Source organism: Hyperolius riggenbachi, chromosome 5 (genome assembly GCF_040937935.1).
Source record: "Hyperolius riggenbachi isolate aHypRig1 chromosome 5, aHypRig1.pri, whole genome shotgun sequence".
NCBI classification, from domain to species: Eukaryota; Metazoa; Chordata; class Amphibia; order Anura; family Hyperoliidae; genus Hyperolius; species Hyperolius riggenbachi.
The window spans coordinates 222,404,539-222,429,411 of record NC_090650.1 but is presented as its reverse complement, the minus strand read 5'-3'; the positions used below and the strand labels follow the sequence as shown (position 1 = coordinate 222,429,411).

Sequence of the window (24,873 nt, the reverse complement as noted above, 5' to 3'; positions counted from 1 at the left end):
TGCAGTCTATGGTGTCACGCATTCTAAATATGTAGACAGTGACTTTCAGTCTTAGATTATTGCTTTACATTTTTATTTCTCTGTGTTACAGAATAGCTGCTATATCCATGGCAGCAAAGCTGACTGAGATGCAACTAGGGGATTCAGTGGATATTGGAAAACTTGTCACCAAGAAAGAAATTAAGGAAACGAGGTAGAACGAATAATCTTGTTTTAATAAATAGAAAAACACAATCATTACCCTTTTGGCTTACACTATTTTAGAGATGTGTCCTGTAATGTCTCCCTGTGTGCTCTTATAATAACAAGTCAGTGCACCAGTTTTCCTATTTTGGAAAGGTTGACATATGACCTTACAGAATTAAATTTTCATAAGAATTGGGCTTCAAGCTTAACACATTTTGTATGCCTTTTTGCATACAATAAGTGAATAAAAATGCACTTGGCATGCTCTATCGTGAACACTGTAAAAGAGTTACACCTTAGTTAATTACCACTTGAAATCTTCATTCACACCTTAAATTGCTGCTTGTAAATATGGCAGTTACTCTATTTTTATAGTAATTTATAATCTACGTGAATGCAGAGCTTGTATTGTCACAGAGAGAGAAAATAATGGTCGTAACTACAAAAAGGTGTCACTATAGAGATGGAGTTGCCACCACAAGTTTATTTTGTTATTCTAGTTGATTACTAGAGTTGCAGGCCTCCATGTGGATTCCTAAGATGTGGCATGTCTTTTGTAGATCATGCCACTGCCCCACCCCCTCAAAGTTCTGGGAAGGTTGGCAAGGACACTGTGTTTGAGTTCAAAGATCCTTTAAATCTTTAACATTGGTCTCTAAAGACCACTGTGTACTGATCCTTATGGCCTATCTTCTCATCTTAGGTCACATGTTCATGGCACATTATTTATGCTGAAAAAGATTTAAAGTCCGTTATCTTTTTTAGGTTCTACAGATTTTCTTTTACACAAACTAGATAGCACATTTTTCTCCCAAATCCATTTAATATTAGTCTTTTCTCTCTACAAAAACAATGTGTATGTGGGTGGTTGCCTTTTCAGTTTTATTTTCTAAAGCCAAAAGTTTCCATTTTTTTTGATTGTCTGGAATATACTAGAAATTATGCAGCAACCATTATTTTAATTTTATTCTGAAAGGTCAGAATGAGTAGATGATTTAACTACCATGAACAATGGAAAGCTGTTGGCTATAGGGCCTTTATAATGAGTATTTTAACTGCATTTTTCTGGCTTGCTTCCTACTGATTGGCTTTTGCTTGTCTCTGATGACAGGTTGCAGTGTGATGAAGAGTGCTTGGCTCTGGAAAGAAACAGGTAAGCAGGCACACATTTGTACTTCTGGAACGTGATTAGTGTATTTTCTGAAGGAGTTGGAGAACTATGCTTATACAGCTAACTCATTTATCGATCTTGACTGCTATACTGTACTTTACATAGGCCCAGACAAGGGCGTAACTAGAAATCACTGCCCCCCCCCCCCTGCAAAACTGTGCCCCCCCCCCCACCCCCTGCACAAATAGGGGGCATACATAAATGGGGGTGAGTATTATGTAGGGAGGCTTTATAATGGAGGCACTGTAATGGGAGCATTAAAGTTTGTGTACTGTTGTGTACAATATAAGGTATTTTGCCAAGCAAGAGTGCTTCCCTTGTCTGTTTGTTTTAATCCATCGTTCTTGGGTGGAGTGGTGAACCACAGGGGGTAAGCACCAGTAGCCAGGTGGAAAGTTCCCCTGGAAGGAGGTCGAGGAAGGGTCATCTATTGCGCAAATGCAAGCTAGTTTGGCTAGTCACAAATATTTGCCTGGCATATTGCCCTTTATGTTAAACAGTTTAGCAGTCCAAAGGTGAGATGTATTTTCCAACGTTCATGAGCAAAAATGATCAGAAATCCTTGGCAAATCCTTATGAATTAACTAAAACCTCAGCTTTATGATCAGTGGTGCTTCCGGGGGGTTTTATGAAGGTTGCTTGACATTTAGTGCATGTTTTTAATTTTAACTCACAGGCGTCTGGCAGAGGCACTGGACATAACTGAGAATTCTGATCCCTTTAATACTCGTTCTGGAACCAAGTACGCTGACAGCTTGAAGGACGATGCCAGGTCTGTAATATTAATTTGTCGAGTATTGTACTGTCATATATTGCACATCAATCTAACAGACATTTAATCAGTGCCTCACAATTAAAATTGTGCATTGTTAATTACATTTGCAGTGAGCTACGTGTGAATCAAAATTAATTTTTCTGTAGTTTATGAAATCTTTTAGGTACCTAAATAGTAATTGCAAAGCTGGAAAGGCTGCAGTTGTGCAAGCTGATCAGCTCAACCACCCACCTGAAAAGACCCGCTCTCTGCATGCACCAAAATGCAGAACGCCAGGAAAAATCATGCTCTACTTATGCCGTAGTACTTGACAAGTGATATTTTAGAGAATTTGGCAGAAAAAGGCTCTTTGCATACCTTTGCATTACGACTACTTTTTGTGAGAGATGCCGTATGTGCAGGTAGTCCCCGGTTAACGAACGAGATAGGGACTGTAGGTTCGTTCTTAACCTGAATCTGTTCTTAAGTCAATGTGCTATCTCTGTCCCCTGTGCCCCCCTGTGCCTCCAGTGTCCCCCTCTGTGTCACCTCTGCCCTCTGCGCCTGCTTATACAAGTTTAAAAGCCATTTTTTCTTTGAAATTTTTTAAAACCATGTTTCTCAAAAACTGCAAGTCCGATTTAAAAAATGTTTTGGCTTGTTCCCATGGAGACACTGAATCTATGCCGTTCATATCGGCTGGTCGTTCGTAAGTCGGGCGTTCGTAAGTCCCTGTATAGGGAATTTTTACCAGCTAACACAATGGGTATGGTTATTGCTCACTTGCAGGCTGTCTGTGTGAGATCTGAACTGAAACATGGCAGAGATAAGGTTGAGTAGAGTAAGTTTTAGTTCTGAATTGCCTTTTGCCTTTTAATGTGATTGGCTGCATGCTCTCTCACACACTGGCGAACTTGTTAGTGCTGTATATATATGTGGGGAAAAATGATACAAATACAACACTGATAATGAGTACCTGTAAGTTGTTTCTTACTTTGTTCCTCACACTTTACAAACCACAGGAAAGATCTGAAGTTCGTCTCTGAAATTGAGAAAGAAATAAAAGGACTTGTAGATGCTGTGAATAAGGTTTGAAACTCTTTCTTATGATTTCTATTGCATGCTCTTACATGTGATTTGCTGTTAAAGTATTGTTTTATTACAATTCTGCTACATTGGCTTGTCCTGTGTTGCATGCTATTTTCAGCTTTCATTTACTGTTGTATGTTATTTTCAGGGAAAGCAAACCAAAAAAAGCCATTGTTTCCCCCCAATGAACAGAGACCATCGGAAGATTATTCATGATCTAGCAGAGGTTTATGGAGTAGAGAGTGTGAGCTATGACAGCGAACCCAAGCGAAATGTTGTCATCACTGCTATAAAGTAAGTTTGTATTTGGAATTAATACAGATAGCCCTTAATGGCTTTATATTAGCCCATATCTGACTGTGTGCAATAAAATGCTTCAAGATAAGGATGGGTTCTGATCTGACATTCTTCTGCCATCCATATACTGTGCATATGGAAAGCACTCACAGTGCATCACTTTTTCCACATTTTGTTATGTTACAGCTTTATTCCAAAATTGATTAAATTCATTTTTTACTCAGAATTCTACACACAACACTCAATGAAAAAAGTTTATTTGCGGTTTTGGCAAATAGTATTCAATAGTATTTGGTACAAGTATTCATGGCCTTTGCTCAATAATTTGTTGATGCACCTTTGGCAGCAAATACAGCCTCACATCTTTTTGAATATGATGGAACAAGCTTGGCTCACCTATCCTTGGTCCATTCCTCTCTGCAGCACCTCTCAAGTTCCAGCAGGTTGAATGAGAAGCATTGGTGCACAGCCATTTTATGATCTCTCCAGAGATGTTCAATCAGATTCAAGTCTGGGTTCTGGCTGGGCCACTCAAGGACATTCACAGAGTTGTCCTGAAGCCACTCCTTTGATGTCTTGGCTGTGCGGGTCATTTTTCTGCTTTCTTCCTTAGGATCTTTGCTAAATTGCAGTCCCACAATCCTACTGGTTCCTGACATGGGTATATCGAAGGTATCTTGTGAACCAGTGGGGTGGAGGGGAAGCTTGCAATTTGGCACAGAGGTATTTTGCAGGAAAATTATGTAGTGCCGTGCTTGTAGACAGTGGTACCCAGTATGACATCAGGTAAAAACTAAAAGAGAACTCCAGGAAGGAATGATTTCTGTCATGTGGTAGAAAAAGGAACCAATAGGTTTTTGTAAATTGTAAAGTGATAGTGCAGGGCTTACCTTCTTTTCTTATAACTCAATGATGCAGAAGATCCTCAGTGTTTAGACAATGTAAACTTGCTGTAGATGAGCAACATGGGTGCTGAAATATTTCTCCATTGTCCCTGTTATATCATGGTAGCACTTAAAGGGAAGGTCCAAGCAAAAAAAAAGAGTTTCACTTACCTGGGGCTTCTACCAGCCCCATGTAGCCATCCTGTGCCCTCGTAGTCACTCACTGCTGCTCCAGTCCCCCGCTGGCAGCTTTCTGACCTCGGAGGTCAGGGCCGCATTGCATACATTTTTACGCATTCCAGCTAGTGCAGGAACAAAAATGTATGCGTTGCACCATTAACGCGTAAAAATGTATATGTTAATGTTCCTGCACTAGCGGGAATGCGTAAAAATGTACGCAATGCGGCCCTGACCTCCGAGGTCAGAAAGCTGCCAGCGGGGGACTGGAGCAGCAGTGAGTGACTATGAGGGCACAGGATGGCTACATGGGGCTGGTTAGAAGCCCCAGGTAAGTTAAACTCATTTTTTTTTTTTTTGCTTGGACCTTCCCTTTAAGTGACGCCACTATGGTTCTTCATTCTTGTTGGGCAGACTTAAAGTGAACACGTGCAACTGTTTGTGGCATAAGACTTGGGTCTGAACCATAAACTGTGCCAGCCCTTTCCTCCCTCACTGAACATTGGCCATTTGTCACTAGAATTTTCACCCTTAGCCAATATATACGCAGCCAAGCAGTGGCCAGACACAATTTAATTTTACTTGAATTGATGGCTAAAGGTAAAATAATACCTGAAATAGACCCTGAAATTGACTGTTCAACGGAAAATCTAAAATCTCCAAAATAGGGACAGCATAAAAAGTGGAGCCGTCTCCGCCTGCCATACCCACCAGATCTGCCCCATCTATGTGTACTGTGTGAAGTGTAGCAGACTCGCCTTTCTGCTAGTGCCCCTCCTCTTGTGTCCAGCGTCTTTCTACATTGCTCCTGACGGCACCTGTAACCCCGCCCCATGTACTGGCATCACTTACATGCGGCGTGGTCACCGGGTACAGATTCCCATGGCTACAATGGAGGAAGGCATACACAGGAGGAAGCATGCTGGCTGAAAGGTGAGCCTGCAACCCTACACACAATCCGTGAAGTACACATTTGACACAGTGGAAGACCGGCCAGGGGGCCATCAATCGTCAAGAAATCAACGCTGCTACCACCGTGCAGCTTACTGTGCTCTTTTGAGCGAGATCTCTCCAGCATGTCGAATCAATTATTTTGATCAGCTTTGGATGGAAATGTATGCTGTAAATCAAGTAATGTATGCTCGAAAGTATAAACAAACTTTTTACTTGGCATGAAATATTCTCTCTTCAATAGCTCATAATGTATATTCTAGAACAGACATTTTCTTATTCCCACGGGTTCAGATAACAGATATAATCAAGGTTAAAATAACGAATGTTACATTCTCAGATTACACTCATGTAATTTTAATGGTTTGATGGAGCGCTAAATAACTAAAAGGCAGACTCTGAAGCTTAAATGGAGAACTAGCTGAATGGAGGCTCAGAACAAAAAAAATCAAACACGAAATTAAAGCGAACCCGAGGTGAGAGACAAGTGGAGGCTGACATATTTATTTCTTTTAAACAATGCACATTGCCTGGCTGTCCTGCTGATCTCTGCTTTTAATCCTTTTTGCCATAAACCCTAAACAAACATGCACATCAGATGTCTGACAAGATTAGCTGCATGCTTGCTTCAGGTATGTAATTCAGACACTACTGACCAGAAAGATCAACAGGACTGCCAGGCAACTGGTATTGTTGGAAAGGAAATAAATATGGCAGCCTCCATATGTTTCTCACTTCGGCTCCTTTTAGGGCCCGTTTCCACTATCGCGAATCTGCATGCGTTTCCTGCATGCAGATTCGCACAGCCAATACAAGTGGATGGGCCTGTTTCCACTTGTCAGTTTTCCTGAGCGTTTTTCTGTGCAGGATTTTTCTGCACAGCAGAGCCCTCAGAATTCACCTGCGTGTGGAATGCATGCGAATCGCCGCTAATGTATTTAATAGGGAAATCGCCTGCGGCTTTGGTATGCGAATTTTCATGCGAATTCGCATGGAAATCAATGGAAAAGCACACTGGCACTGCCATGGTTAAATTCACATACAGCATCATCCATGCGAATCTTCATGCGAATTCGCACGAAAATTCGCATACAACCTCATGTGAAATTTGCATCCGCATGCGAATTTTTACCGCGGCGATTCGCACCGCACAAGTGGAAACGGGCCCTAAGGGTTTTCTTTGAAATCAACAGAAAACCCAATATCACTGAAACAACTTTGGGAAACCTTGAAATGTGTTCTTAGGGGCTTCCTTGTAAGACACTGTGCAGAGAAAGCTGGAGAAGAAGGCACACATTATGAAACCCTCCTCTAAACTACAGAAAATGGTAGACTTCCAGAAAACCATGAATTTTGATATCCGAAGAATTTGAGAAAGTCAGGCAATAACTAAATTAATTTACTAGCTGAAAAACATGTTGTCTGATCCAACAAATCTGACAAGATCTGAAATCCTTATTAGAAGTAGACAAAACTAGAAATCTATGTAGAAAAAAATTAATTGGAAGATTTTCAGAATCCTTTAAAAATCTACAGTATATAATTTAAAACCGGCAAAACAAAAAGGTATTATAGACTGTCTCAACTAAGCCTCATCCCTCTTCTTTACCAATAGAAAGAATGATTAGAAATGCCTGTCACTGAAATAGTTTTTCTAAATCCTGCACAAAACCTTGCCAGCAGGTAAAGTCCTGCGCCAGACCACTTCACATCAGAATTTTATAAATTGTTTGCTTATTTCTGCCAGATGGTAAACTCCCAGTATTTGTATATTACAATCTTCACAGGTTAATTTAACAAGGCATTGATTTCAGCAGTAGAGATGGAGAATAAAGATCCTGTTACTTGTATTACGTGCTATCGTCCAATATCGATCAACATAGATGTTAGGCACCGTTCACATCACAAACGCGGATGGCCATGCGTGCGGAGCGCAACGCATGTGAACTCACGCCATCCGCGTTTGTGTTGCGTGGCTGATCCCATCACTGAAAAGTGAATGGGACAGCCACGCGTTTTTACAAAAAATGCGTGCAGCATGCGCACAGGTCCGGAACGCATGCAGTGTGAACATCAGACGGTGCACTCTATGCACTGTCTGATGTCGTGCGTGTCTGCCTCCTGCGCGCATTTCCAAAACACGGCTGGAAACGTGTGCAGTGTGAACGGGGCCTTAAACTTCATTCCAAGATTCTAGCACATATTATTAAAAATTCAATGCTAGTTCCTGTCAAGGATGGTTTTAAAAAAGTTAGACAAATTTGAGATAATTTACAACAGTTAATTTTATTAATCTTGTTAAACAAAAAAAACAAAAAAAGTTCCCATCAGCGCTGAAAGGGCATTCTACAACTTGAATCGAAAATTCCTACTTAGATTGCATAGATTAATGAAAATAAGACTAATGTTAAATATAGACTGCTATGAAGACATAAAAGAAACCATAGGACTGATGATGCTTGGGAAAATATACTGTTTTATTTAGGATTTTAAAAAAATGTATTTAAGTATATTTAATGTAAATTACAGTCCTATCTTGTAACACTGTAGAAATTTGCTAAAACTTTATTTAGATTGGACCCTGGAATGAATATTTGATGCCCCGCCTCATTTGTTTGAAGCTAGAGAAAACATTGTATAGATTGTGGTCTGGTCTTTACATGGAATTCTAAAGTAGGCAGAAATCTGGCAATCTCCCACCTTTATATGTAGATATAGAGCTAAAAATAAACTTTGGAATTCTGTTTTCGACAATATTTGTTTTTTCTATAACACTTATCAATCGGGACAAACTGGTAAATACAATGTGTATGTTTTATAAACAGTAGCTCTTTTTATTTTAAATTATAATGTCTGAAAACTGAGAAATGTCGTTTTTTTTTTTTTTTTTTATTTAAAGTTCTTATTCTCTTTAAAATGCGTAGGAAATAAAATAATTCTTAGCAAAAAGTATCACTCAAAGCCTACTTTGTTCCGCAAAAGAATTTAAGATATAGATAATGTTGGTGTGATAAGTAGCAATAAAGTTATTGGCTTATTGATGGGAGGAGTGTGGTATCTGAACATTGCTGTGGTTTTTAAGGGGAAATGGCCTGTGCAAGGGAAGTGGTTACACTTGTCAGAGGACGATATCTTACAGTGCAAAGCACTAAAAACATGAGGCAGATGAAAGCTGTGTTGGAGATGTAACAAAGAATCAGAAAGTATTTTACATATAGAGGACCTGTCTGTTGATGATGTGGTTCTCAGGGTTTTCTTTGTTTTCAAAGGCATTTCCTGAAGGGCAATTGCTAAGTTTATCTGCCAAAATAGTGTGCAAGTGAGTAGTGAGGCTGTCTAGTATCTTAATATTTTGGCAGTCAGACTTGGCAACTGCTGTTCAGGAAATGCTTTTGAAAACAAAGAAAAACAATGAGGAGATGGACTAGTCCGAAATATGTTGGTTCTGTCAGATTTAACTGCTTAGAGTTGGTTCACACTGGGCGCTTTTGCAGTGCTTTGCTGATTGCTGGTGATCAGCAAAACTCTGCTAATGTATCCCTATGGATACATTCTCACTGCAGCGTTTGCAATTGTGATCAATTGCAAATGCGCTGCATACAGCACTTTGGGGACGATCGCGCTGTGATTCTTGTTCTATTGAACGAGAATCACAAGCGCAAATTGCAGAAAATTTAGGCCACTGGATCGCGGACACAAATGTGAACTAGCCCTTATTTTTTTTTTTTTTTTTTTGGTATAGTGGTCCTTTAACTGGACATAGTGTCTGGCAAAAAAATACATTTAGCCACCAGCTCTTGACTGATGTGGCAGAACTATAATTACCAAAGAAATGTTAGCAAAAAGCCTTGAGCGCCACCCTTACAAAAACATTGATACTGGTAAAGTTGAACTCTGTGCAACCACCTTTTAGGTTATGTAAAAATAACTTTTTTTTTTTTTTGTGTGTATAGCAAATGAGTGAGCCTGTGGTTCTTTTATAAATGGGCAGAATATTTTCTCTAAAGTCTGTAGGCGGTTAGCCAAACAAAAGTAGTGAGATCAGTTTGCAAAGTTCATTATTTCTTTGCCCTTCCTCAAGCTAAATTGTGGGTACAGATAATCAGCACATAAAGCCTTTACAATCCCCAGCATCCTAATTGGCAAAAAAAAAAAAAGTTAAAGAGCACCTCTTGCCCAAAAAACTTTGAATGGCAATACATATATGTAAGCAAACAGTTTATCAGCGCCAAGGAAATAAAACATATGATCGCTGCCGAGAATGAACAACGTCCAAAGTCTACAAAATTTATATTAAGAAGTCAGCGCAGATCATAGAGGAATAAATACAGCCAAAACTTCACGGTGATATTCCAACCTCACATGGTCTCGTGGCCAAACTTCACCAGAAAAGAGTAAGAGGGGCTTACCAGCTGCCAACAACCCACATTATAAGGTTTATGTCTCGCATTCAGTGGTAATCCTAACGAACCTCGAGCAGATATGTATCCAAACTTCCACCACTGCCTCACTCCGATATATGGTATGGTATCCAGGAAGGCCAATATATAAACACAACAAAATACAGCAACTCTAAAGCTGGCCAATACACTAGCCGATTCCCCGCCAATCGACAGCAGATTTGATCACTGGGATCGAATCTGCTGTCACATCGTTCACACTGCATGCTAAATTTCGATCTATTTCGTTCCGAAATAGATCGATCCCGTCGATCGCACCGTACGGGAAATTACCGTTGATCGCCCGCGGGTAGGGAGGGCGTCGCTAGCGGCGTTCAAGTGCCCGACGACCGACACAATACAGCTGCAATACATTACCTGCTCCACCGGCGCGACTCCCCAGGTCTCCGCTGTCTTCTTCTTCTCCGCTCTGGTCTGGTCTTGCGGCATGCTTCACTTCTTCCTGTCCCGGCAGGAAGTTTAAACAGTAGAGGGCGCTCTACTGTTTAAACTCCCCCCAGACATGAAGAAGTGAAGCATGCCGGACCCGGAGACCAGAGCGGAGAAGAAGACAGCAGAGACCTGGGGAGTCGCGCCGGCGGAGCAGGTAATGTATGCGGGGGCCCGGGGGAGTGGCGGCAGCACCACCACCACCACAGATTGTGAACGGTTTCAGGCTGAAATCGATTCACAATCTGTTTGCAGTAAAGGCAGCCATACGATCCCTCTCTGATCAGATTCCATCAGAGAGGGATCTATCTGTTGGTCGAATCTGATGGCAAATTGACCAGTGTATGGCTACCTTAAGTGTAAACCGTTTATTGTAAAAGCAATCGGTATAGACCATAAAAACAACATAAAAACAAGATAAAAACTTGCATACGGGGCCCAGGACCTGGGAACCCCTAATAAAAACTTGTGCATGTAAGCTGGTCCACAGCCAATAAGACATTAAAGGTGCCGCCTGTCTTCTTTCCGACCGTTTTCCCAATCTAGCGCAATCTATGCGAGACATACAACCTTATAATGTGGGTTGTTGGCAGCTGGTAAGCCCCTCTTACTCATTTCTGGTGATGGTTGGCCACGAGACCATGTGAGGTTGGAATATCACCGTGGTGACGTTTTATTGACTGTATTTATTCCTCTTTGATATGCACTGACTTCTTAATAATACATATACGTAGTCCTTGCACTGTGTACAGTTAGATGTACATATAAAGTTTACCTCTGGGGCACTGTAGTGCATAGAATAGACACACATTTATATCTGTTGTAGCACCTCCATCTTGCTTCTCAGGCTGAAGCCAGAAACGGTACACCCTCAGCTTTGTGCCTCCCCTCCAGAATTTGTCCTCCCCTCCAGCCTTCTGCCCTCCCCTTCATGCAAATAAGTATGTGAAATCTCACACATGCTCTGTAGAGATTGCAGGCAGGAGTCAGGACTGATCACATCATAAGCAGCTGCCTCTGTATCCTCCGCCTGCCAGCCGCTTTGTCCCCACGATCCTCCTTCTGACTCGGCGAATATTCCTTCTCTCTGCTACCACATCTCTGCCTCTCTCCACAAAGCAGCCGCACCACCAAGTCTCTCTCACTCACGCTGGTCCACTCCACTGCGTGATCTCACAGTATTTGGCAGCCTCAGCAAATCTGTGGGCTGGACTCTGTACGGAGGCTGACCAGTCTCTTCTGTGTCCCCAGCAAAAAGTTAGAAAAAAAATTGCCAGGGCCCGATTTGTAACGGGGCGGGGCTAGCAGCGGCATAGAGATAGTACAGTCATTTGGGGTAAGAGAAACATATTTTTATTATCAGTTATTCTTATATCTTCACAAGTAATTACTTTTTATGCCAATAGAATTTTACAGGTCCCTAATGGGTGAGTGGTCCAGAGTTCAGCTTTACCCAGTATCAAAGTTTTGACTTTAGTGCTGAATACCTTTTTATCTGCAGTGTCTTATGAAATTATCCTGTCCAAGTTCATGTATGAAGTTTGTTTGCATTGTTTTTTGTAGAGGCAAATCTGCATGTCCTAATATTTCCCTTATGACCGTAATTGAAAGAGAAATTCAGAACAAGCCGCCTCCACCTATTCCCCACTACAGGCATCTGTCTGACAGGTATGATACATACATATTAACAATTTACTGTACAGCATGCATTAAAGTGGTTTGAAAAAGTTATTAAACTTTTGTACCTATAACTAAATGCTATAACAATTTAAAATGGTTCACTCAAAATTTTAATCTTCACACCTAGTTAATCTTGCTCTAGTTTCTGGGAAAGAGAAATTTGGAGGCTTTCTCCCACTGCTCCTCGGCTGCCTCCCTGGTAGTGATGCATCTCCATAGCAACAGCAGACTTTTTGCTGCATAGTGAACCAAACGCCGCAGCTTTGACTGGCCTAAACAACATACAGTGAAAGCTGCGCAGTTAATTGCATCTCACATGCTGAGACTGGGAAGACCGCTCACACGTTTCTAATCGTCATGGAGTGCTGACATTATCCAGGGGTCAGCAACATCTTTACAAAAAAGCAGGGGTGCTAAGGTTTTGGTGACCCCAAGCAGTCCATAACTTGAGGCCCCCATCCACAAAAGAAGCGGCACTGCAGCGAAAAGTGGGCATGGCCAAAACATGTGGGTGGAGCCAAATACTAGCAGTTTCTGGGCTAAATTGCACCCAGGGCGTGGGCATAAAATGCGCCCCCAACGTGGAGACAGGTATAGGTGCCCGCAGTATAGGTAGCCAGCTATAGCCCCCCCCCCCCAGTATAGGTAGCCCATATAGTTGCCCCCAGTGAGATTACATAGGTAAATGCCCCAGTATAGATTATATAGGTATATGCCCCAGTATAGATTATATAGGTATATGCCCCAGTATAGATTATATAGGTATATGCCCCAGTATAGATTATATAGGTATATGCCCCAGTATAATTAGATAGGTATATGCCCCAGTATAGGTTAGATAGGTATATGCCCCCAGTATAGATTAGATAGGTAGGCGGGGGGAGCGAGGAGTTTCCACTTACCTGCCTTCAACCAGCTTCTATCTTCAGCCACTCCTGGCGGGCGTCACATCGGTAAGAGCTCCCCCTGTGATGACGTGGTCACGTCATCACATGGGGCGCTGTTACCATAGCGACAGACGCCGGCCGGGACAGGAAGTACATAGAAGCTGTGCAGGATCTAGGCAGGTAAGTGCAAAGTAACTTCTCTCTCCCCGCAGCTCTGCCTGGTGCCCGTACACCCGCAGCAAGCGAGGTTCCCCCCCCCCCCCCCCCCCGCAGCGTGAGGTCCCAAGCGGGGGCTTGGCTTGCTTGTATGCTGGCAGCGCCACTGCAAAAAAGGAAATAATTTTCAAAGGAAAACAGAAAAGGAAAGCAACAATGATCACATATGAAACATGAAAGTAGTAGTTTGATTTAGTTTGTTCTTTCAAGGAATGTTTTTTTTTTCTTTGTTTGTTTTGTTTTTTATTCCTGCCTTGCTTTAACCGTTTCACCATTTAACCTCCTGTGATCACTTTCATTAGCTCACAATGATCACAGAGTCAAAAGCCGACACATTGAGCTCAGCTGTCAGTAGAACCTTAGAGAGAGCGGGCCACAGTGGCATCAGAATGACGGGAACAGTGTAAATGCACAGTGCAGAGTAGGTGAAATCTATACCCTGTAAAAAGGTAGAACTTGGTTTTGTACAGTTCATGGTGGAAGAGTCTAGTACGAAACCCTTTGCTTGCAAATTATTTTAGAAGTGAACATTTGTGTACTATTAGTGAACTATTACTATTATGAACTATTAGTGTAGGTGTGTAGCACCTGTCTCAGCTGTAACAAGCACAGTTGCTTCTTTTAGAGGCCTTGCAACTGTATGCAGTTGGTGTCAGTCAGGTGCAGCTTGGTTTAGGTATGGTGCTATTCCTCTCTACTGTGTACGAAATCACCATCCTGGCAGGAATAAGCATTCTTAAAGAGAATCTGTACTCTAAAATTCTTACAAGAAAAAGTATACCATTCAATTTATTATGTTCTCCTGGGCCCCTCTGTGCTGTTTCTGCCACTCCCTGCTGCAATCCTGGCTTGTAATTGCCAGTTTTAGGCAGTTTTTACAAACAAAAGACATGGCTGCTAACCAGCTTGTAATAGGCTCAGATAAGCTCAGTCTATGACTCATACAGAGCCTGCAGGGGGCCTGGAGAGGGTGTGTATAACTTCTATCCTATCACAGCAGAGCAGCACATTCAGCCTGAGCCGACAAACCTGACAAAGGAAAGAAGATTAGATTAGATAACAGAGATATTACAGCGTTTGTGCAACTAGGAAAGGCTGCAGTAAGACAGACCACATTAGAACAGGTATAGGAACTTATAGGATATAAGAAATAAGGCTGAAAATTGTGTTACAGAGTCTTTTTAAACTAAGTGTAGACTTCAACTTCCAAGATCTAGAAGCGGTTATGGTGCATATATATGCAGAATCTGAACCAAGCTCAGCCTAGTTCCCCATAGCAAGACGTCAAGTAAACCTGTAGTGTTAAAAAAAAAAAAAAAAAAAAAAAAAAGCCCCTGGGGGTGCTTATCATTATTTATTTATGTATTTATTGTCTTGTCACGAACTGTCCCCCAGAGGGGCTCACAATCTAGTCCCTACCATAGTCATATGTCTATGTATGTGTTGTGTAGTGTATGTGTCTTATAATATGTGTATGTATGCTTACGTCGAGGCTTCCCCCTTCCTCCTCAGCATAGGGGACCTAGTGTTGGGACCCCCCAAGATCCCCTTGTACTGTAGAGCCTCTCCGCTCAGGCTTTAGCGGAACTAGGTCCACTCTACTGCACATGCACTACTATTTCTGCTGGAGTCTGAATAGGATTATTATTTTTTTGTCTAGCGCTGGATTGGGCTGACTCAGAAGGAAGGGGAAAGCTTAATTTGGATCCAGAGGCTCACCCAACCGACCCCACCCCCCTCGGCTCTTTTTTTCCTTACATTCTCTCCTTGTTTCATTTTTAATTCTCTTTGTTTGGCATTTTCTTGAGAATAGGAGTCCAGCAAGAGGGTTTTTAACCACTTGCCGACCGCCCACTACCTATGGGCGTCGGCAAGGTAGCACCCCCAGGACCGCGTAACACTGATCGGCGGCACCTGGGGGACTAATCTGCCGGCATTAGGCTCCGCCCACCCACGACGTTTTGTTAACCCCCAATATGCTGCATAGAAAGTGTATAATACACTTTATGTATACAAAGTGTATTATACAGGCTGCCTCCTCCCCTGGTGGTCCCAGTGATCGAGCGACCACCAGGGGAGGAGGCAGCCCTTGTAATAGTCATAATAGTCACATAAGCACACTGATCCTGCCCCCTGATCGCCCACAGCACCCCTCAGACCCCCACCTGATCACCCCCTCAGACCACTTGCACCCAATCACCCATCAATCACCCCGTCACTATCAGTCAATGCTATATTTTAGATTAGGTCCTAAACTGCCCCCTGAGGGCTCCTGATCACCCCCCCCCCCACACACACACACACCCTCAGATCCTCCCCCTCCCCCCCCCCCCCCCCCCGTGTACTGTATACATCTATTCTCCCCTGTTATCACCCACTGATCACCCATCAATCACCCCCTGTCACTGCCACCCATCAGATCAGTCCCTAACCTGCCCCTTGCGGGCACCCAATCACCCGCCCACACCCTCAGATCGCCCTCAGACCCCCTCTGATCAACTCGCCAGTGTATTGCTTACATCTGTTCTCCCCTCTAATCCACTGATCACCCCCTGTCACTGCTACCCATCAGATCCGACCATAATCTGCCCCTTGCGGGCACCCAATCACCCGCCCACACCCTCAGATCGCCCTCAGACCCCCTCTGATCAACTCGCCAGTGTATTGCTTGCATATATTCTCCCCTGTAATCACCTACTGATCACCTATCAATCACCCCGTCACCCCCTGTCACTGCTATCCATCAGATCAAACCCTAATCTGCCCCTTGCGGGCACACGCCCACACCCTCCGATCCCCCTCAGAACCCCCCGATCATCCCCCTGTCACTATCCTAGTGATCTAAAAACAGTGATCAGTGAAAACTGGCACTTTTTTAGTATCAATAGTGTTAACAATTAGGCCAGTTATTTAGCTAGGGCCCTTCGTTGGGTAGTTAGCGTCAGTTAGCACCCAGCCCACCACACCGCAGTCACTAATTAGTTGCTGTTTAGCATCATCACTGTCGCTAATATGCATTGCTACTATATAGTATTTGTAAGTGATCATTACTGATCGCAGTCAGATCTATATTAGGGTCACTAGGATACACTAAAAACGCAGTGTTTGACCAATCTTCTATGAACTCACCATACTCCTAACGGAATACTTTGGGGTGTCGTCTTTCTAAAATGGGGTCACTTGTGGGGTTCCTATACTGCCCTGACATGTTAGGGGCCCTAAACCGTGAGGAGTAGTCTGGAAATCAAATGCCTCAAAATGACCTGTGAAATTTTAAAAATACTTATAGGACTTTGGGCCCCTTAGTGCACTAGGCTGCAAAAAAGTGTCACACGTGGTATCGCCGTACTCAGGGGAAGTAGTATAATGTGTTTTGGGGTGTATTTTTACACATACCCATGCTGGGTGGGAGAAATATCTCTGTAAATGGACAATTGTGTGTAAAAAAAAAAAAAAAAAAAAAAATATCATTTACAGAGATCTTTCTCCCACCCAGCATGGATATGTGTGAAAATACACCACAAAACACATTATACTATTTCTCCTGAGTATGGCGATACCACATGTGACACTTTTTTGCAGCCTAGGTGCGCTAAGGGGACCAAAGTCCTATGAGCACCTTTAGGCTTTACAGGGGTGCTTACAATTTAGCACCCCCCAAAATGCCAGGACAGTAAACACACCCCACAAATTACCCCATTTTGGAAAGTATAAACATACATATATCCAGGCACATCGCCTCTAGTTAGGACATTAAATAAATTATTAGGGAAAGGGAGGTGCTGAAGGGGGTGTGGCTAGAAACAGCAAAAATCAATTAACCCTTCGCACTCTCACATGCAAATGTTCAAACAAATGCATTCACAGATTTACTCATCCAGGCACAACTGTTATCCCTACAGCTAAATTAAAAGCCAGGGTTTTAGTTCACAGAAGAATGCATTCTTATGCTTAGTCACCTATACTGCGTAGAAGTACCCAGGTAAACATAGGTGTCCTAACTCTGGCCCTGTAACATGCATAGTGCAGACATGCAAACACATTCATTGCATCAAACCTATCTATGGATTAGGAGCACACATCCTAACTTCCTCTCCTGGGAAAGACAGTGCATCTTACCAATCGCACAAGGGAGCTAACGTTATGTGTCCATGTGCACCATGCGCATACACCAGCATAAGCTGTCTGCATGCTGACAAACATACAGGGGAAGGGGGGAGTGCACCGAATTGGACCCTAGCCACAGGGGTCAATGATAAGAATAAACATACATATATCCAGACACATCGCCTCTAGTTAGGACATTAAATAAATTATTAGGGAAATTTAATAATTTATTTAATGTCCTAACTAGAGGCGATGTGCCTGGATATATGTATGTTTATTCTTATCATTGACCCCTGTGGCTAGGGTCTAATTCGGTGCACTCCCCCCTTCCCCTGTATGTTTGTCAGCATGCAGACAGCTTATGCTGGTGTATGCGCATGGTGCACATGGACACATAACGTTAGCTCCCTTGTGCGATTGGTAAGATGCACTGTCTTTCCCAGGAGAGGAAGTTAGGATGTGTGCTCCTAATCCATTGATAGGTTTGATGCAATGAATGTGTTTGCATGTCTGCACTATGCATGTTACAGGGCCAGAGTTAGGACACCTATGTTTACCTGGGTACTTCTACGCAGTATAGGTGACTAAGCATAAGAATGCATTCTTCTGTGAACTAAAACCCTGGCTTTTAATTTAGCTGTAGGGATAACAGTTGTGCCTGGATGAGTAAATCTGTGAATGCATTTGTTTGAACATTTGCATGTGAGAGTGCGAAGGGTTAATCCATTTTGGAAAGTAGACACCCCAAAGTATTCAGAGAGGGGCATGGTGAGTCCGTGGCAGATTTCTTTTTTTTTTTTTTTCTTTTTTTTTTTTTTTTCTCACAAGTTAGCAGAGATGGAAACTTTTTATTTATTTATTTTCACAGTGTCATTTTCCGCTAACTTGTGACAAAAAATTAAATCTTCTATGAACTCACCATGCCTCTTAGTGAATACTTTGGGATGTCTTCTTTCCAAAATGGGGTCATTTGGGGGGTATTTATACTATCCTGGAATTCTAGCACCTCATGAAACATGACAGGTGCTCAGAAAAGTCAGAGATGCTTGAAAATGGGAAAATTCACTTTTTGCACCATAGTTTGTAAACGCTATAACTTTTACCCAAACAAAAAAAATCCAATAAGTGTCTATTTATTGATCAGACATGTAGCACAATAAATTTAGACAAAAATGTATATAGAAATTTTACTTTATTTAAAAAATGTCAGCACAGAAAGTAAATAAAAAAAAAAATCAATTTTTTTTGACAAAATTCATGTCATTTTTGATGAATATAATAAAAACTAAAAATCACAGCAGCAATCAAATAGCACCAAAAGAAAACTGTATTATTGACAAGAAAAGGAGGTAAAATTCATTTAGATAGTAGATTGTATGAGCGAGCAATAAACCGTTAAAGCTGCAGTGGTCTGAATGGAAGGCTGCAGTCCTTAAGTAGTGGTTAAGGGGGAAGGGACGAAGGAAAATATGCAATCTGTCACGTAACCATATTTCCATATTGTATTTCAGGAATGGAGGAAGCGGTGGCGCACATAAAGAAGCAAGAGAAGAACCTATCATAGACTACTTTGATGTGCAAGACTAGTGATGATCCTGCTCTACATCATTATTATATGACAGGGTTCATTAGCCTGTGCTTGTGGCTGTAAAGCTGTGAAGTCTTCACGTCGAGCTTTTGGTGGCCACTGTCATGTTAAACACACATAAGACAATGCTAGGATTTTGGCACAAAACAACACAAACACCTTTACAAACCAAAAACATTCACAATACCAATTCAGGATATCCTTTCTGAGTGTACTAACCATTTCAACAATGCAATATAGACATTCTTTGTGCCTGAATTTCCAAACCACAGATATAAGTGGCTCTAAATTTGATCAAATACTACCTGTTAAAAAATGATCAAATAGATGATATTCTTCATAATCCTGTTTTGTCAAGCTGAAGGTTTTGAATGTAAACCTTAAATGGTGATTGAATTTTTCAACATTCGCATGTAAGAAAAAAACAAACATTAACGGCATCTAAGCCCAAATTTACTGAAGTATCCAGTAGCGCAGTATTTCTGAAGTGCATTCATCACATACACATAATGGTGCATGTGTTTCATTTCTCTAAACAAAACAGGTGAAATGCCGGATGCACTTTCTCAAAAATTCTCAAAATGTCACAATTTAACTCACCTATTTCTTTATCTGGAGGCATTGAGATAGCATGAACTTTAAAGGTTCCTTGAGAATTGGGATTGAGATAGGACCTTACAATAAAATATTGCAAATGGGTTGCATAGAACAGCATAGCTGCCTTTATTTTTATAGTTATTGGGTTGCAGAGCAGAGTATTATTGCTTGGCATTTTGTATACTACTTTCTTGGGCCTTTAGGTATGTGTGTGGAGCAGGTTAAGTGTGTAAATTAAAACTCTCATTAAATATGGTTAATGATTCAGCTTACTATAGACGTTTCCTGGGCAGGAAAGATGAAATTAGATTTGACACATTTATCGTTTTTTTTTTGCTTATGCAAACAAACTTTATTGTACCAGCACACACTTTGGTAAACTCTTAACGCACTCCTGAAGAGGGGGAAAAATACTGAATGACGCCCATGGTTGGTTAATGACCTCCTCCTTGGTCTCAAAGGACTTACGAGGCGAATAAGCAAAAAAAAGTTAAATACCTATGCTGATTTATGACCCTTGGGGGGCGCCATCCGCATCCCCTCTTTCATTCCGCGGCGTTTCTATTTGAAAGTCCAGGCTGGGGGGGGGGGGCCCGATCCCATCCCATCCCTCGGGTCGTCCTTAGTTTCCCCACTAAAGATGGTCGCCAGGTCCGGCCACGGCTGCGCAGTTCTCATTGCCGCAAATGCGGCTGCGCAGCTCTACGTCCTCCCCCTGCTCTGATCTCTTTACCGGCAGTCTCGCGTGTTTTATGTACGCGAGACTGCAGGTAAAGAGGTCGGAGCAGGGGGAGGATGTAGAGCTGCGCAGCCCCCGATCCTGGACTTTCAAATAGAAACGCCGCAGAATGAAAAGGGGGATGCGGATGGGTCATAATGCAGCATAGGTATTTACCTTTTTTTTGCTTATTCGCCTCGTAAGTCCTTTAAGATGCTGCTTGTCTTCAGGATCCCTCCCACTCCCCCATGCCTGTCCTCTTCTCTTCCCAGCCTTCTGAAAGTTCCTCTGAGCAGCAATGAGTGATTCTGAACTGCACATGTGCAGGCCTTAAACTGCATCTGTACAATGAAAGAAAGCACTCATGAAGGAGCGCCTACCTTTGCTGTGCACATGTGGTTAACAACTTGCACCTTCACAATTCTGAATCACTCCATGATGCCTGGGGAACATCCTGAAAATATTAGAGGGATCTAGTTAAATATTTAGAGGGATGGGGAACAGGAGGAACCCGATGACAAATTCATTCAAAATTTTTCCCAATTCAGGAGTACTTTAAGGTTTCCTTTCAGGTGTCGGCTTATCAGCTATTACTGAACAGAAATGTTTTCTCAGATCTCTGTTGAGCAGCGCATACTATCCTATTGAGAGTAAAAAGGGGAGCATGTGAAGAAGGGATATCACTGTGAGCCGCTGCCTCAAACTACAGAGATCGTCTGCTGAGTAGATAAAATATGACCGTAGTGGTCATAGAACTACTTTTATACGGACATAAGAATGTCACCTGAAGTGATCATGAAAAGTCATTTTGGACTACAAAAGTCTGTGTATTTGTGCATTTATTACAGTCCCCCGGATACTCCTAATATTCAAAATACTGACTTTCATCCCCCTTCTGACAGAGATAAAATGCCATGTTACTCAGCATTTGTACGGGCACCCAAAATAATTCAGGTTTGGATGGGACTCATAGTGTTACAGCAAGTTAGCCTTAAAAGTGGGATTACAGTCGAAAATTCCCCTCTACCCCAGTAGATTTGCCACACCATTAAAATTTCTAAGAACAGAATTTTGTTATGAAAAAAGAAAAAATGTTGATTTGTGTAGTTTTACTTGTTGCACACGTGCTAGATGGTTCTCTGCTGGTCGGCACCGCTGCTGCTGAGAATCTAGCTCGTGTACGATGGCCGTGGTGCGTTAATGAGGGATGGGGAGTGCCGGATTGTCTCAGCTGAGGGGCTGGCCAAGAGCATTCGCTTCCTCCTTACTCCTCCCCCATGCACCGTTTGTTGTCCCTTCTCCCTCTCCATAGCTATAGGCTAGCAACGCATCTGTACAGTACTCAGCCCGGAACTGTCATCTGTGGGGGGCAATTCTTATGCAAGGCTTTTCCTTTAAACCTTATGTATAATAATAATATGTGAAAACGCCTACAGGAAATGTGCCACACCCAATCTAAGAACATTTTTTTTGATGTAAAGAGTGCTTAACTGATCAGATAAGAAATCTTGTGGATGACAGCTGTATTGATTGTAATCAGCAGAATGTCTGTTTTTTCCCTTAAGCTGGCCATACACTATTCAGTTATTGCTCTTTTTTTTAATTCGATATTGTGATTAATTTTATGACTAAAAACCAACAATGGCAGTCTATATTGTCACTTACTATCGATCAAAAACTTTGAGTGGTAATTGAATAGTATATGGCCAGCTTTCCATGGATGGCTGCCTCTAACGAGGGTATGACATGAAGATCTAGCTGATACCAGAGCGACCTACACTGTATCCTGGGGTAGAATTGTGTTTCCTGTGCAGACATTTTTTATGGGATAGATGCAGGCAATATAGCTATATGAGCTAGGAGACCGGTTTCCATTGTATAATATATCAGACTGTAATTCTGCTTTAAAGATTGATTATTATTATTGTACACCTTTTAAGGCTGAGCCCAAAAACAGTAATGTCGGTTCATAAGCTGTATTTCAAATAAAAAATGAATGGTAAATACTCAAAGTATGAAAAATAAATCTAAAACCTCTTGTTTTTAATGTTTTTAAAGATTTTATTAAGAAATATTATGCATTAGTTTATTCTTCTTTGTGCCTGTTGCAGTCATGTATAGAGGGAGGTGTTTACGAGGATCAGTGTTGTCTGCTTAGTAGATACAGAAAAAATACAAGGATTCTTCTGACCCCCTAACTCACCGGTGGTGTGTGGCAATCCAACCACAGGACGACTTGAATTCAACACAGAAGCCCTCAGTTATTTAAACCTTTCTGGATTTTATTTCCTCATGGTGTGCTGCGGGCTTCTGTGCTGAATTCATGCTTAGTAGATACGCTAACAATCTTAGAGCTAGCTGAGAGCCAAGCATGGCTCACATTGACTGAGGATCACTGCTGTAAGGGAACATAACACTGTTTACCAAGTCAGAAGAGCAGTTGTGAATTGCGTGGAAGGAGTTTTTATTTGTAGTGCTTTGTTATGAATAAGGTGTGATTATTTTTGGTCACAGTAATTGTTGTATACATTCAACATCCCTCACTAATATCTGAGTGACCATCAGCAAGTGAAGGTATATTTTATGAGATGCAAATATTGTCCAGCAATAATTGCTACATGAACACCTGGCCTTCAGTTTTGTTTTTTTTTCATCCTGGATTTAAAAAATGACTCTCCCTCAGAGGGGCTTCTAATACCTTTGACCTATTCAAAGAACAATTTTAGGGAAGACCATTAACATACCCAACATGCCTTCGTGATGTGCGAAAGAACCAGAGTGTAAAGAGTAAACCCCCTGAAAACACTGTGAGAATGTTCAAAATCTGCATGCAGATGGTGTTCTGAGATTTTATCCATCCTTTCTTAAAGATGAACTGTAGTCAAAACAACATAATTAATACAATTGTGTTTTGTTTTGTTTTTATTTACAATATTCATTTATAAATTATTATGTGTTTGCCCATTGTAATGTCTTTTCTTTCTGTGATTTACTTTCTGAAATTTATCACAGGCGGCAACATCTTTAGTACCTAAAGGTGATATCTGCAGAATGTTAATTTACTGAGAGTTCTAAGGGGCTACAGTCATTATACATCAATATATAGCTATAGGAAATACCCTTACGGTTTCTCTTTAAGAACATTCTTAACTTGATATTGACTATTGGTTCTAATGAACTGTAGTGTAAAATAATAGCACTAGGTAATTCTAACCGTGATATAGCTGCTACTAGGTATTATGACATTATTTTTATATAAAATATGAAAAGTGGTATCTGTTCACGGTTATGTGTTAAAGGGAATGTATAGTAATATTTTTGATCTGTTATTTATTGAACAGATTTAGTGCTTGATGAATATTTTTAAAAACCTGTAAACTATGACATTTTAGTAATTTTATTTCATTTTTGGGGAGATTAAACTTCTAGTTTAACTGGCAAGTTCCAGTGTCCCCAGGAAAAAAAGATACTGTTCTTCTGCTGTGTAAAAATGATAAATCCATTGGGAACAGGGGCGTTTCAAGGGTCCTTGGAGATCAGTGGCACCTGGGGGCACTAGGTGGGGGGCTATGTGCGGCGCGCGCTGCGGCAAAAAAATGGGCTTGGTCATGCAGTGGGTGGGCGTGGCCGTGGGTGGGGCCAATCATACATTAGATTAGGACAGTGGTGGCGAACTTTTTGGAGGCCCAAACTGCAACCCACAAGTCACTTATCTATCGCAAAGTGGCAACAGCAATTTAAACTAAATACTGTACAAACGTTTTAACTCATACATGAACATTATGGAAAATCCAAGTTGAAAATAAACTGTGAAGATAAACAATTTCATCCATCCTACTCCTGAAAAATGTATTACATTTTTTAGAACCTCCCAGTTTTATTTTCTGTTTTAAAAAGCTAAAAAAGTAGGTTTAATGCTATTGTCTCATATGATGATGATTCATTTTTTTCAATAGTCTCGCAGTTAGCAATCATGTGACCCTCAACAAGACAAATTCAGCAATCATGTGACCCCTATCGAGACAAATTCAGAAATCATGAGGCCCCCAACAAGACAAATTCAGCAATCGTGAGGCCCCAAACAAGACAAATTCAGCAATCTTGAAGCCCTCAACAAGACAAATTCAGCAATCATGAGGCCCCCAACAAGACAAATTCAGCAGTCATGAGGCACATAAATAGACAGCATTTCACATAAATAGGCAGAATGCCCCCTTAATATGGTAGACACCTCTCACCTGGCTTCTGAATTCTCCTCTACTGGCTACTGTACCTGGCAATACTGTTTTTGGCTGGATTGGGGATGATGTGTGAGCTGAAAGGCCTGGCAGTGATGCTGTGGCCTGGCTGGCGGTGATGCTGTGGCCGATATTGTGGCTGGGTTGGCTGGCAGTGATGCAGGGCTGTGCTTGGCTGGTTGAAGTAAATGCTGGCCTGACTGGTGGTGATGCTGTGGCCTTTTTGATAGTGATTCTGGGCTGGTTGGCTGGTGGTGATGCTGGGCTGGCTGGCTTGGATAGTTTAGGTAGCGACAGGTGCCCCCTAGTTAAGGTAGCGCCAGGAGTACCCCAGTTTAGGTAGTGACAGGAGCCCCCCAGTTCAGTTAGTGACAGGAGCCCCCCAGTGTAGGCAGTGACAGGCACCCTCCAGTTAGGTAGTGACAGGGACCCCCAGTTGGGTAG

General features: G+C 41.9%; 1 protein-coding gene across 2 annotated transcripts in view; it reads left to right on the top strand.

Annotated features, from left to right (window-relative positions):
* Positions 1-22,238, top strand: part of NFX1 (nuclear transcription factor, X-box binding 1) — a 188,055-nt gene extending 165,817 nt beyond the window's left edge. For both annotated transcript variants that reach the window (XM_068236697.1, XM_068236696.1), the window contains exons 18-24: positions 92-193; positions 1,298-1,339; positions 2,034-2,129; positions 3,134-3,200; positions 3,349-3,494; positions 11,962-12,066; positions 18,800-22,238. In XM_068236697.1, coding sequence (XP_068092798.1) covers positions 92-193; positions 1,298-1,339; positions 2,034-2,129; positions 3,134-3,200; positions 3,349-3,494; positions 11,962-12,066; positions 18,800-18,875 — 634 coding nt within the window. In that variant the 3' untranslated portion in view covers positions 18,876-22,238. The remainder of the gene's footprint in view (positions 1-91; positions 194-1,297; positions 1,340-2,033; positions 2,130-3,133; positions 3,201-3,348; positions 3,495-11,961; positions 12,067-18,799) is intronic.
* Positions 22,239-24,873: the final 2,635 nt, after the last annotated feature.